This window comes from Apostichopus japonicus, chromosome 2, assembly GCF_037975245.1.
Source record: "Apostichopus japonicus isolate 1M-3 chromosome 2, ASM3797524v1, whole genome shotgun sequence".
NCBI classification, from domain to species: domain Eukaryota; kingdom Metazoa; phylum Echinodermata; class Holothuroidea; order Aspidochirotida; family Stichopodidae; genus Apostichopus; species Apostichopus japonicus.
The window spans coordinates 9,126,054-9,141,016 of record NC_092562.1 but is presented as its reverse complement, the minus strand read 5'-3'; the positions used below and the strand labels follow the sequence as shown (position 1 = coordinate 9,141,016).

Sequence of the window (14,963 nt, the reverse complement as noted above, 5' to 3'; positions counted from 1 at the left end):
TCTGTGTTTCCGAACTCATTATTTAGGGGAGGAGTGTAATATTTTTAGGGGAGGAAACAATCAGCTTCTGGAAACTAATGCCCCCCTAACTAAATAGAAGAGTCTGTCAGCAGTATTTGGTGAAGATGAATAGAAGAAATGGAGGATGAAAGGTTAATATGTAAGAGATGAGGATTATAGGTTAGTTGTCCCCGTACGATGCATTAGTATGAGTTATTGGAATGTTGGTGGTGAGGGTGACATTTCCTCTCTGGATGGTGACATCTATTACTAACTAAATCTTCCAGGGTTTGGGCTTACCAGTCTGTGGAATGACTAGCAAATTATTTCAAAATATTTTTTTTTAAGTTCTCATGATAATCAAATTGGCTAATAGGATTTCATTAGAATCAAAGATAGACTATTGGTGTAACAAATCTTGATTGTTCATTATTTTTCCACAGAGGTAGGTTCCATTCGTCTTGCTGGAGGTAATGAGACAGCTGGACGTGTTGAGATCTACATAAATGCAGAATGGGGCACTGTCTGTGATGATGCATGGGGCATTGATGATGCTAATGTAGTCTGCAGGCAGTTAGGCTTTGACCGGGCCTTAAAGTATCTTCACAGTGCGGCATTTGGTGAGGGAACCGGAGAAATCCATCTGGATGATGTTGGTTGCAATGGCGATGAAACTGAACTGTTGAGCTGTTCTTATAGTAGCGTCGACAATTGTAATCATGGTGAAGATGCTGGTGTTATCTGTATAGAAACTTTAGATGGACTTACACCAGGTATGGTTTGTTCATTCCTTTATGAAGGCCTGTAGACCCTCATTCCATTGTTTAAGAATTCAGTAAAAACATGTTCCATTTAAGTTCATATTTAACAACAGATGACATTTTAACACCATTTCTCTGTGACAAATTTGTTACAGATTATAAACATGTCATTTTGATATCACCAAATGATTGTTTTTCACTTTGAGTTTTGTGTTCCATCTGAGGAGTGGACCTAGTGTTCTGGGTGTATTCAGTTGATAAAGTTGATAAACCACAGCTGTTTAAAGGGTAAGTTTTCCAAAATTTAATAGTGGTATCGAAATACCACCTCGGCAGATGGAGTGGTTTATATTGGTCTACAATATATCAAAGTTGATTTTGTGTCCCAAATTATCCTTTAATATAGGTTTGTTTGTCAGTCAGCTATTCTCATTCCAGTGCAAAATTTGTTGCTCTGTTTTGATAATGCTGAATAAATAAGTGGGATAATTTGTTATTCTTTGGACGCTTCCACAAATTACTTCATACTGATGAAGCTTGCCACTGTATCATATAAACTCAACTATGACCATTTAACAGACAACAACTCTGCCCACAGCTAAGACACAAGGGTTTTTTGCTGCTCTCACACTACTGTATTAAACTCCCACAGATATGGTAGCCTTTCTTCTCTAGCCTATCTTAAACCAAGTATCGTGTAACCCTCCTCAAGCTCTGAAATTATTCCCAAAACTAAACATAAGACACCCATCTTATAACGAGCTGACTACCCAGGTGTAACTGAAGTATCTGGTGAATATGAATAGAAGAAATGGAGGATGAAAGGTGAATATGTAAGAGATGAGGATTAAATTATTCCTAAAACATAAATGTTATCTGCCTTGGTTTGCAACATACAGAGTACATCTCACATTTCTTCATCATTCATTGTTACAACCACAATTTCTTCAGGAAATCTCTCTTAGTAACAGCAGTTACTACAGGTCCATTTTTCATTCCCACCTTAAAGCAGCATTTTGCATCCTTTTCTATGATTTTTCTCAACCTCACTGACTCCATTATGCCATAACGACATACATAACTAGCTTATCTATTTAAATCTTACTTCAAATGGTGGCATAAAAGTCGAAAAATTTGCAACTTTCGACTTTGTTTTTCTCCAAGATATTTCCGTTAGAACCCAATAAACCTCGCCCATAATATGAATATTTAAACACTACGAATGTCATTGACCAATAGGCCTATGTAATACAACACCATGCTTTATTTGTGTACAGTATGGCAGTTGTACCAACGCAAAGTCTTGAATCTATTTTTAGCAACGGCTCATAACTAAACCTGCATCTCTGATTGGTTGAATTCAAACTAGTGGGTTTTGGGGGAACTGTATGTGATTAATTTTAACTGTGGAATTTGTCGTGGACACTCTTCTCATTATCTGCAAATATCCTTAATTACTCGCCAATTAAAGTTGTTGGCAGGGAAAAACTTGGTTAATATCTTAGTTTGCTGTTTTGTGATTGATATATGTAAAAAACTTGATGGACATGTCAAAAAAGTAGAAAACGGCGACCAAACGCAAAATGCTGCTTTAAGCTTTTCCCATAACCTCCTCACTTTTATGTGGCTAGCCTACATTAGTCAAGCACATTTTTTAAATGTTACTTTCTCTTTTGACATAATTACAGTAACTTTTCATGTCCATGTCCATGTTTTACTCCTGACGTTAGCTTTTCCCATAGTTGTCCTCACTTGTATGTGTCAAGCCTACAAATTAGATTTCTCATTTTTCTTACTTTCTCTTTTAACTACAAAAACTGGAAGCAATATGTAAGTGCTATTATAAGGCTGTTTTCTCCACATCTTCCTCCGCAACTGGCATTTAATAGTATCCATGAGAAAGGTCAAGGCTGCAAAACTATTTTGCCCATTTCAAAGCGTCCAAAGCCTCCTCTATCTTCGGCAGAGAATAAGCGTTCATTTGAGTCTTGTTGTTATTGAGCTCGATGGTCTAAGCACAACCTCAGCTTTCCATCTTTCTTCCGGACGAGTACAACAGGTGAAGCAAAAGAGCTGAACAGCTCCTGTATGACTTTCTGCTTTAGTAGCTTCTGTAGGTGTTCTCTCACCTCTTGTCATGCTTGTGGTGGTGAATTGTGTGTTTAATCTTATCACAAAACCCCACATCCAATTCACTGGTGCTGAAGACTCCTTTATGCATGGATAGTATGGATCTGTGCTGATTTCCATGGCAAATTTGCCGGCTTTTGTAGCAAGTTTGTTGGTGAGGTCTTGGAGCTTGTTAATGTTGCCTCCCATCAGGTCTATATTATCAGCAAACCGAAGATTGCAGATTGGACGTCCACCAATGGATATAGAGGTATGGTGGTCTTGGAGAGTTTCCTGCATAGATCTTTTGAGGAATAAGTTGAAAAGAACTAGAGAAAGTGGACAACCCTGTCCAACACCAACAGTGTCTGGAAGAACTCTCCTAGCTGGTTGTTCAGAAGAACTGCACTGCTAGAGTGACTGTACAGTGAATGGATGACTTGAACAAGTCTTTCCTCGATGTTGAATTCTCTGAGGACATGCCAAAGGCCATCATGCCAGACTCTGTCGAAGGCCGCCTTTAAATCGATGAAGTTGTGGCAGAGGTCACGCTGATTATTTCATAATATTGTCAAACAGAGAAGAGAGATATCTCAAAGTTATATTGCTGGTAGATTATGTAAAGACCTATATTGAAGAGAAAAGTATTCCACACTGAAAGAACCATTTCATTATCCTGTACCTCACTCAACATACAGATAACTAAATTAATCAATTTATTTTGACTGGCTAAAACCCTCCCTTTATAGTTCAGGAAGTGGATCGCAGTCAATGGTCCATGATATCATCAGGATAGTCTTTATTACAAACTTCACTTGAGGCTTTAATTTGGGTGTTTTAATTCATTTATTCTTGAAGCCTGATTAGAAAATCACTTAGCTGTCAATGTTCTCTGTGGTTTTAATTTCATCAAAAGGCTGGTAACTGTTTTGAAGTATTTGTAATTACTCTCTTTAGATTAATTATTCGAAACATTATAAAAAGATAATGAAAAAGACATAGGCTTTTCAGTTGAATGGGCATGTTGACATCATTCACTCTGCTGTTTGCTAACTGCATTTTGCATATAATATCAAATTTCAAAACATATCTTTGTGATACAAGCTTCTGTTAGGGTATGGCTTCAATAAAAAAATATTGAAAATTGTCAGTACTTTTCATAAGCAACCTCCATTGGCCATCAGGAGTTCCAGTTGGTCTCTGCTGTGGTGACATTTTTGTTTTACACCCTAACACAGATTAAACTGTGGTGCCAATAATAAATGTTACATTTGCAAGCATAAATGGTCTCTGTTGTGGTTTGCAATATACAGAGCATTTGTCACATTAGTTCATCATGCTTTGTTTTTCTGCTGTCGGTGTTGATACAACAGCAATTTCTTCAGGAAATCTCTCTCAGTAACAGCAGTAACTACATGTCCATTTTTCATTCCCAACATTAGCTTTTCCCATAGTGTCCTCAGATGTATGTGGCAAGCCTCATCAATCAATCAAATTGTTTAAATTTGATTTTCTTTTTGTCTGCAAACACAAGAAGCAATATTTAAGGGCTATTTGTTATCTCAGATATGAGACCAGTTTGCTGAAACAGAATAGCTAGTAAAGAAATAGATTAATTTAAATAGAAAATGCTCTCCACTCAGTACTGATAATTGAAAAAAATGTTTCATATGTTTTGCACTTCATCATTCACAAAGTAGTTGTGTCAGTAGTAGCTACCAAATGGTAACGTCCTAAACATTTATCAAATTGTATCTTGAGGTACATCTTAAATGGGGGAGATCCACATAACAGAGGAGTTGATATAGTACATGAACAATGTGTCTCGCTTCTGTATCTTGAGATTCCTCTCAATGGGGGAAGTTAACATACAAGAAGAGTTGTTATTAAATTTGTAAAATCTTTCTTTATCCTTTGAAAATGTAAAAGTGGTTACTAGACATTTTGCTTTCCAATTCAGATGAAGGGGCAGTTCGTCTCAGTGGAGGAAACGAAACAGCTGGTCGAGTTGAGATTTATCATAATGGAGAGTGGGGCACAGTGTGTGATGATTACTGGGATGTCAGCGATGCTGTAGTGGTATGTCGTCAGTTGGGATTCCCAGGAGTCATTTCAGCTCCTGGTAGTGCTACATTTGGTGAAGGCTCTGGGGAAATTCACCTAGAAGACCTGTCATGCACTGGTGATGAAAGCAACCTTTTAAGCTGCGGACACTCAGAAAGAGACGATTGTGGTCATTTTGAAGATGCTGGTGTAGTTTGTAGTACTGTACTACCTGGAGGTGAGCTAATCTGCAAGTGAAGCCATTGGATCTATTTAACGGTTTTTCATGTCTCTTTCAACAATATCATGTGATAAACATTAATGTTAAGTCAGGTAGTACACTACATTGAACAGTAAGTGTTATGGTCATTCATCATGCCTCAATCATTCTTTCATGTGTTAGCATTTACCTCCTGGTTTCTGTCAACTCTGTTCATGCAAATCTTGATTATTTCATAATATTGGCATAACAGAGAAGAGAGAGATCTCAAAGTGATATTACTGGTAAACATTGTAAAGACTTATATTGAAGAGAAAAGTATTCCACACTGATAGCTGAAAGACCCATTTCATTATCCTGGCTGGTCCAGTAGATCTCTGCTGTGGTGACATTTTTTTCACACCTTAACACAGATAAAACTATAGTGCCAAGAATTGATATTACATTTGTAAGCATAAATATTTTCTGTGTTGCAATTGTTTTCTTATCACCGTTAAAAGCAAACATATTTTCCAGCTTCCACTTTTTCCTTACATTCTTACACTGATATTACTGAAGTGCAATGAATAAATGTGACATTTGCAAACATAAATGTTCTCTGCTGTGGGTTGCAATGTACAGAGCATTTGTGTATAAAACTGGCTGACTAAACAGTCCGCTGCTGGGCTGTGGTTGTAAACTTTGTATATGTTCTCAAGTTTAGTATCGTCTACCACATGTTGTATGAACTTGTTAGGTTGGTATGGAGGTTTTAGTAGACATATTATGATATTGACAGTATTGCATGTGCTGACTTTGCTTATAGTACTTAACATAGAAAAACAGGAGAGGTAACGTTACAAGTAGTTACAAATACTTAATGTTTATTGAGCACAACAGATCCAAGATTGTTTGCAGATAATAGGTAAGGGACTATTAGCCAATCTAATCATGAGAAATTTGGAAATACATAGTTGACTATTTTAATCATGTAAATCTCTGGGTAGGCCCTACTAGCTTACCTTAAAACATGTATAAAGTCATGTGTATTCCCCTCCCCCCTCCCCAGCTATGAAATTATTCCCAAAACTTAAAAACACTTATCCATCTTATAACAATGAGCTGACTATCATATATGAGGGGGGGGGGAACAAATGGGTCTGGAAACTAACGGTCCCCATACTAAAGAAAAGTAAATCTGCAGTATCTGGTGAAGATGATTAGAAGAAATAGATCAAGAAATGTTAATATATGAGATATGAGGATTAAAGGTTAGTGACTGTCCCCATACAATGGATTGGAATGGAGTTATAGGATTAAACATATGGGTGGTGATGGTGAGGATTTCTTTCCGAATAGTGACATCAAGCAAGTGTTGGAGAGAGTAATCAGAATTAAACTTAATGATGCTGTGAAAGGAATTTATGTAATCTATGAAACTGGCCTCATCACTGGTCCATCACTGGCCTCATCACTGGTCCAGATAAAGATACTGTCATCAATATAATGCCACCATATCAGAGGATGGCAGGGTGCAGCAAGAACCATCATTCTTCAAGCCTCAAACATATGTCATATGATATATACAGAATGTCATATGAGCTTAATTATTCATGCATCACATTAATATCTTGTCTGTTTACAGTGATGCTACTACCTGTTGTAATAAGGCAGGTTAAATTAATAGATACTATGATTAAAATATATATTAATAACTAAATCTTCCAGGGTTTGGGTTTACCAATCTAGCATATGATTCAGAAAAATTTAAATGTTAAGCAACTTGGCTAATAGATTTTCATAACAAAGCAAAGATAGACTTTTGGTGTAGCAAATCTTGATTGTTCACTATTTCTCTACAGAGGAAGGTTCCATTCGTCTTGCTGGAGGTAATGAGACAGCTGGACGTGTTGAGATCTACTTAAATGGAGAATGGGGCACTGTCTGTGATGATGCATGGGACATTAATGATGCTAATGTAGTCTGCAGGCAGTTAGGCTTCATTCGAGCCCTTGAATCTCGTGGAGGTGCTGCATTTGGTGAGGGAACCGGAGAAATCCATCTGGATGATGTTGGATGCGGTGGGGAAGAAACTGAATTGTTGAGTTGTTATTATAGTAGCATCGACAATTGTGGTCATGGTGAAGATGCTGGTGTTATCTGTCAATTCACTTCAGATGCACCTCCGCCAGGTATGTTTTTTTTTTATTCCTTCTTGAAGGCCTGCTGGCCTAAATGTTAATGCATTGTTTGAAAATTTCAATCAAAGCATGTTCCTTTAAATCAGTTCGTATATTCGTAACTAGTTTTCATTAGCTATTCTGTGTGTTAAACTCCGTAGTCCATATCTAAGGGATGTTCCACCCTTTGAGTTGGATAGGAGGTTATAATCCCCAGTGTGCCTACAGTAGGAAGACAGATGAACACATAAACAATAAGAAACTGTAGCTGGCTAAGTACACTATAGAGTGAATTATATTCAAACACTAGATTTCAACAGAAACAAGATTCACATATATCTGCAAAGTCCAATATGTTCAGCATATAATATGAATATTGATGGTAAAATGTACTTAACGTTTAACAGTAAGATAAATGTAGTAAATCAAGAACACTGTTATGCATACATGGGGTGCTGTACGTTTATAACGAGGTGTCGCACTATTGCAATCCCGCCACAACACAGTTATTTGCAGTGACTACAGAAGGGGAAAAATAGTAGCCATTGGCCACGAAATGAAAAAAAAGGAAGTTAGGGACAGCTTCTACAACTGCTATTAAAAGTTTTCAAACCATTATCTGTGTTGCAACTCCAACGTAAATAAAGTGAAAAGTATATCGCACGTAAATAAAATATTGGGTATTTCGTTAGCTGATATCGAAATATATAATCTGATATGAAAAATAATGTGTAAAAGTAAGTTGGCCTGACGATTCGATTCTAGCAGGATCGAAACGTCAGGCCAACTTACCTTTACCTTTTGTCCATTTGAGAGAGCCTCCAATTAGAACAGTTACAGGATCAGCTAGTTCTTTAAGTGGTAAACAGTGATAAATCTGGTAATATAATGACAGGGAGTGAATATAGTATTGATGGGATCCTTTCGTAGCCGAGAGCAAGGCTTCTGTGTACACTCACGGTGGACTTTCAGGTACAGTCCAAGCTTAACAATTAAATTATATACCGATATGTCCAACTTCTACACTTCTACCCAGGCATAACTAAATGGTTCCCGTTACTTTCCGGACTCATTAGTTTCCTCTTCTGAAATTGTTGGTTCCTCCCTTAAAATTGTTTCTTTCCTTACCTACGATAAGTGGAGTAGAGTAATATTTTTAGGGGAGGAAACAATCAGGTTCTGCAAACTAATGGCCCCCTAACTAAAGAAAAGTATATCAGCAGTATTTGGTGAAGATGAATAGAAGAGATGGAGGATGAAAGGTTAATATGTGAGAGATGAGGATTATAGGTTAGTTGTCCCTGTACGATGCATTAGTATGAGTAATTGGAATGTTGGTGGTGAGGGTGACATTTCCTCTCTGGATGGTGACATCTATTACTAACTAAATCTTCCAGGGTTTGGGTTCACCAATCTGTGGAATGACTAGCAAATTATTCAGAATATTTGGTTAATAGGATTTCATTAGAATTAAAGATTGGTGTAACAACTCTTGATTGTTTATTATTCTCTACAGAGGAAGGTTCCATTCGTCTTGCTGGAGGTAATGAGACAGCTGGACGTGTTGAGATCTTCCTAAATGGAGAATGGGGCACTGTCTGTGATGATGCATGGGGCATTGATGATGCTAATGTAGTCTGCAGGCAGTTAGGCTTTGACCGAGCCCTAAGTTATCGTGACAGTGCGGCATTTGGTGAGGGAACCGGCGAAATCCATCTGGATGATGTTGGTTGCAATGGCGATGAAACTGAACTGTTGAGCTGTTCTTATAATAGCATCGAAAATTGTAATCATCGGGAAGATGCTGGTGTTATCTGTATAGAAACTTTAGATGGACTTACACCAGGTATGGTTTGTTCATTCCTTTATGAAAGCCTGTAGACCCTCATTCCATTGTTTAAGAATTCAGTAAAAACATGTTCCTTTAAGTTCATATTTAACAACAGAGCACCCTTGGATGACATTTTAACACCATTTCTCCTTGACAAATTTGTGACAGATTATAAACATGTCATTTTGATATCACCAAATGATTGTTTTTCACTTTGAGTTTTGTGTTTCATCTGAGGAGTGGACCTTGTGATCTGGGTGTATTCAGTTGATACAGTTGATAAACCACAGTTGTTTAAAGGGTAAGTTTTCCAAAATGGTATTGAAATACCACCTCGGCAGATGAAGTGGTTTATATTGGTCTGCAATATATCAAAGTTGATTTTGTGCCTCAAATTATCCTTTAATATAGGTTTGTTTGTCAGTCAGCTATTCTCATTCCAGTGCAAAATATGTTGCTTAGTTTTGATAATGCTGAATAAATAAGAGGGATGTGGGATAATTTGATATCCTTTGGATGCTTCCACAAATTCACTTCATACTGATGAAGCTTGCCACTGTATCATACAAACTCAACTATGACCATTTAACAGACAACAACTCTGCCCACAGCTAAGACACAAGGGTTTTTTGCTGCTCTCACACTACTGTATTAAACTCCCACAGATATGGTAGCCTTTCTTCTCTAGCTTATCTTAAACCAAGTATCGTGTAACCCTCCTCAAGCTCTGAAATTATTCCCAAAACTAAACATAAGACACCCATCTTATAACGAGCTGACTACCCAGGTGTAACTAAACTAAAGTAAAGCTGAAGTATCTGGTGAACATGAATAGAAGAAATGGAGGATGAAAGGTGAATATGTGAGAGATGAGGATTAAATTATTCCTAAAACATAAATGTTTAATGTTACCTGCCTTGGTTTGCAACATACAGAGCATATCTCACATTACTTAATCATTCATTGTTACAACCGCAATTTCTTCAGGAAATCTCTCTTAGTAACAGCAGTTACTACAGGTCCATTTTTCATTCTCGCCTTAAGCCATAACCTCCTCTTTTTTATGTGGCTAGCCTATATTAGTCAAGCACATTTTTTTAAATGTTATTTTCTCATTTGACATAATTACAGTAATTTCATGTCCATGTTTTACCTCTGACGTTAGCTTTTCCCATAGTTGTCCTCACTTGTATGTGTCAAGCCTACATCAAGCCTACAAATTAGATTTCTCTTTTTTCTTACTTTCTCTTTTAACTACAAAAACTGGAAGCAATATGTAAGTGCTATTATAAGGCTGTTTTCTCCACATCTTCCTCCGCAACTGGCATTTAATAGTATCCATGAGAAAGGTCAAGGCTGCAAAACTATTTTGCCCATTTCAAAGCGTCCAAAGCCTCCTCTATCCTCGGCAAAGGATTAGCATCCATTTGAGTCTAGTTGTCATTGAGCTCGATGGTCAACGCACAACCTCAGCTTTTCATCTTTCTTCCGGACGAGTACAACAGGTGAAGCAAAAGAGCTGATCAGCTCCTGTATGACTTTCTGCTTTAGTAGCTTCTGTAGGTGTTCTCTCACCTCTTGCCGTTCATGTGGTGGTGTCTTCTAGTGTGGCACCTTTATCAGAGTGTTATCATTAAGGGGAAATGTGTGTTTGATCTTATCATAAAACCCCACATCCAATTCACTGGTGCTGAAGACCCCTTTATGCATGGATAGCATCCCTAGTACAGTCTTCGTTTCGGACTCTGTGATGTCTGGACCAAAGTCAATCTCTGGTAAAACTTTGTCATACCATCGGGTTTCACCAGGTCATTAAGGTCTTTGAACAGCAACTGGAGTTCTGAGTTGTAGATACACATCACAAGGAGCTAGATTCAATATATTTGAGATAGAATTCTACCATTTTCTGACACTTTCACCATGGTAGGGCCATATGAAGACACCATTCTATAGGTGGGCACTCAGTTTTCATGCTGCTCTATGAGGCTCTCATAGCGATCTGTGACACTGCTGGCTACACTGTGCATTTGACTACCCCAGCTGTCCTTCCTGGAAACAGTACCGGTTCCTTACCATCAATCCTCACCTCGTAGATTCTTCCCTCCTTGTCCCTGAGAGAGCTTGCCACTTTCTCCTGATATAGGGCCAAGACATGAACCCTCTTATCTCTTTGGGAGAGAAGCTGCTGCAATAATCTTCCCAAAGTGACTTATTCAATAATCTGTGCAGCTGCTCGAAGACGTTGTACCCCAGCAGTCCAGGAACTGTCGCCTTACGCTTAGCCATTGGCATACCAACAAGATCCCTGGTTACAAGAAACCCAACATAAAAACTTTTCCCAAGAGCTGTCACAGGCAGTTTTGCAAAGCCAACATATGGTTTGTCTAGCCCTATAATTCTTCTGAAGGGCAATTTTGGTAGGAAAAGGATTCTGTAGTAGTTGAGACTTGTGAACCAGTATCAATCAGACATCTTGTGGGGAAAATTATCTACAAGTAGTATCACCTCTGGGCATTTATCAACCCCCTTCGTCAGTAATGAGCCAGTTATCAAATTTAATATGCCAGCTGTGCGACTTTTTACAACAGGTGGAGCTAGTTTAAATCCGTAGCTGGCTGGGTGGAAACTGGGCCAGCTGTTTTTTCTTCATCTCCAGGTAGTTTCTCTTTATGTGGTCCGGTGAGCAGAGCTCCTTGCTTGGAGGATGTTGTTGATTTTCTCCAGAGACAAATTCTTAACAACTACTTGTCTTGATTGCTCCTTCACTATAGTTTCTAGAGAGTTATCGTCAGCTGTCATTTTCTCAGTTGCAACAATTCTTGGTTATGGGTGAGTCTTGGTTGAGTGCCCCATACCATGCAAGTGTTTGATTCCTGGCATCGAAGGAGCTTAACTTGGTATTCTACAGGTTATAACTCCTAAGCTCTCTATACTGCACAGTAAGTGTTATGGTGATTGGTCATGCCTCAATCTGTATTCTTTCATGTGTTAGCATTTTACCTCCTGGTCTCTGTCAACTCTGTTCATCACTCACTCAGTCCCATGACTGTGAAGCCGTCGGGAGACAAGACGGTTGAAGTTGACATTGTCCTCCATGCAGATCTGTTAGCAGCAATGTCGAGCAGGTCTGGCATGTCCAAGCCGGTCCAGACCTTCACGTTGTCGGACCAGTTTGTCCTCTGACGTCCACGTCTGCGACCGCCCTCCACAGTGCCCAGGAGTATTACCTTGGAGAGGCTGTCATGCCTTGTGACGTGGCCAAACCACGCCTGTTTCCGGTGTTTAACTATTGACAGGAGTAGTTCATATGGGCCCACAAGATCTCGGACCGTTTCCCGCACATAGTCGTTGGTCTTACGGTCGGTGTATAATATGCGAAGCAGTTTCCTCAGGCATTTGGTCTTGAAAGCCTGGATTCGCCTCTCGCTTTCAGCCAGAAGAATCCATGTCTTGTAACCCTGGAGTAAGATGGAAACGACAAGTGACTTGTAGAGCCTGAATTTGGTGGAGAGGTTGAGGTTACTCTTCCAGATCACATTTAGCCTGGTTATTGCTGCTGTAGCTGAGGCAATTAAAATCCGGATCTCTTTTGCAGAGGTGCCATCCTTGGTCAGAGTCACTCCCAGGTATTTGAAGCTGGATACTTCCTTTAAAGCCTTGTTGAGCATTGATGTTGTTCCTGCTGTTCACTAGGATCTTCGATTTCTCTGTGCTGATTTCCATGGCAAATTTGCCAGCTGTTGTAGCAAGTTTGTTGGTTAGGTCTTGGAGCTCCTTAATGTTGCCTCCCATCAGGTCTATATCATCAGCAAACCAATGATTGCAGATTAGCCATCCACCAATGGAGATAGAGGTATGGTGGTCTTGGAGAGTTTCCTGCATAATTCTTTCGAGGAATAAGTTGAAAAGAACTGGAGAAAGTGTACAACCCTGTCCAACACGAACAGTGTCTGGAAGAACTCTCCCAGCTGGTTGTTCAGAAGAACTGCACTGCTAGAGTGACTTTACAGTGAATGGATGACTTGAACGAGTCCTTCCTCGATATTGAGTTCTCTGAGGACATGCCAAAGGCCATCATGCCAGACTCTGTCGAAGGCCGCCTTGAAATCGATGAAGTTGTGGCAGAGGTCGCGCTTCACTTGAGGCTTTAATTTGGCTATTATAATTGAATTATTCTTGAAGCCTGATTAGAAATTTACTTAGCTGTCAATGTTCTCTGTGGTTTTAATTTCATCAAAAGGCTGGTAACTGTTTTGAAGTATTTGTAATTACTCTCTTTAGATTAATTATTTGAAACATGATAAAAGATAGTGAAAAAGACATTCAGTTGAATGGGCATGTTGACATCATTCACTCTGCTGTTTACTAACTGCATTTTAAATATATTATCAAATTTAAAAACTTATCTTTGTGATACAAGCTTCTGTTAGGGTATGGCTTCAATAAAAAAGAATTGAAAGTTTTCAGCACTTCTCATAAGCAATCTCCATTGGCCATCAGGAGTTCCAGTTGGTCTCTGCTGTGGTGACATTTCTGTTTTACACCCTAACACAGATTAAACTGTGGTGCCATGAATAACTTACATTTGGAAGCATAAATGGTCTCTGCTGTGGTTTGCAATATACAGAGCATTTGTCACATTAGTTCATCATGCTTTGTTATTCTGCTGTCGATGTTGATGTAACAGCAATTTCTTCAGGAAATCTCTCTCAGTAACAGCAGTAACTACATGTCCAGTTTTTTTCCCCGACATTAGCTTTTCCCATAGTGTCCTCAGATGTATGTGGCAAGCCTACATCAATCAATCACATTGTTTAAATTTGATTTTCTTTTTGTCTGCAAACACAAGAAGCAATATTTAAGGGCTATTTGTTATCTCAGATAAGGGACCAGTTTGCTGAAACAGAATAGCTAGTACAAAAATAGATTAATGTGAATAGAAAATGCTGTCCACTGAGTACTGATAATTGAAAAAAATGTTTCTTTGTTTTCCACTTCATCATTCACAAAGTAGTTGTGTCAGTAGTAGCTACCAAATGGTAACGTCCTAAACATTTATCAAATGGTATCTTGAGATTCATCTTAATGTGGGAATACCACATAACAGAGGAGTTGTAATAGTACATAAACAATCTGTCTCGCTTTTGTATCTTGAGATTCCTCTCAATGGGGAAGTTTACATGAAAGAAGAGTTGTTATTAAACTTGTAAAATCTTTCTTTACCCTTTGAAAATGTAAAATTGGTTACTAGACATTTTGCTTTCCAATTCAGGTGAAGGGGCAGTTCGTCTCAATGGAGGAAACGAAACAGCTGGTCGAGTTGAGATTTATCGCAACGGAGAGTGGGGCACAGTGTGTGATGATCACTGGGACATCAGCGATGCTGCAGTGGTATGTCGTCAGTTGGGATTCCTAGGAGTCATTTCAGCTCCTGGTAGTGCTTCATTTGGTGAAGGCTCTGGGAATATTCACATGGATGACGTAGCATGCACTGGTGATGAAGGGAACCTTTTAAGCTGCGGACACTCAGCAATAGACAATTGTGGTCATGGTGAAGATGCAGGTGTAGTTTGTAGCACTGTACTACTTGGAGGTGAGCTAATCTTCAAGTGAAGCCATTGGATCTATTGAATAGTTTTTCATCTCTATTTTAACAATATCATGTGATAAATATTAATTTTAACTCAGGTAGTACACTGAACAGTAAGTGCTATGGTCATTCACCATGCCTAAATCATTCTTTCCTGTGTTAGCATTTACCTCCTGGTCTCTGTCAACTCTGTTCATACAAAACTTGATTATTTGATAATATTGGCATAACAGAAAAGAGAGAGATCTCA

At 38.7% G+C, this 14,963-nt stretch overlaps 1 protein-coding gene across 9 annotated transcripts in view; it reads left to right on the top strand.

The window, feature by feature from the left end:
- The window catches only part of LOC139977051 (uncharacterized), a 150,335-nt gene that overhangs the window by 76,415 nt on the left and 58,957 nt on the right, over nt 1–14,963 (top strand). For 7 of the 9 annotated variants that reach the window (XM_071986097.1, XM_071986037.1, XM_071986089.1 and 4 more), the window contains 5 exons: nt 444–773; nt 4,831–5,151; nt 6,975–7,304; nt 8,809–9,138; nt 14,396–14,716. In XM_071986097.1, the coding sequence (XP_071842198.1) occupies nt 444–773; nt 4,831–5,151; nt 6,975–7,304; nt 8,809–9,138; nt 14,396–14,716 (1,632 nt within the window). The remainder of the gene's footprint in view (nt 1–443; nt 774–4,830; nt 5,152–6,974; nt 7,305–8,808; nt 9,139–14,395; nt 14,717–14,963) is intronic. The other 2 variants (XM_071986057.1, XM_071986064.1) reach the window with 2 other exon arrangements.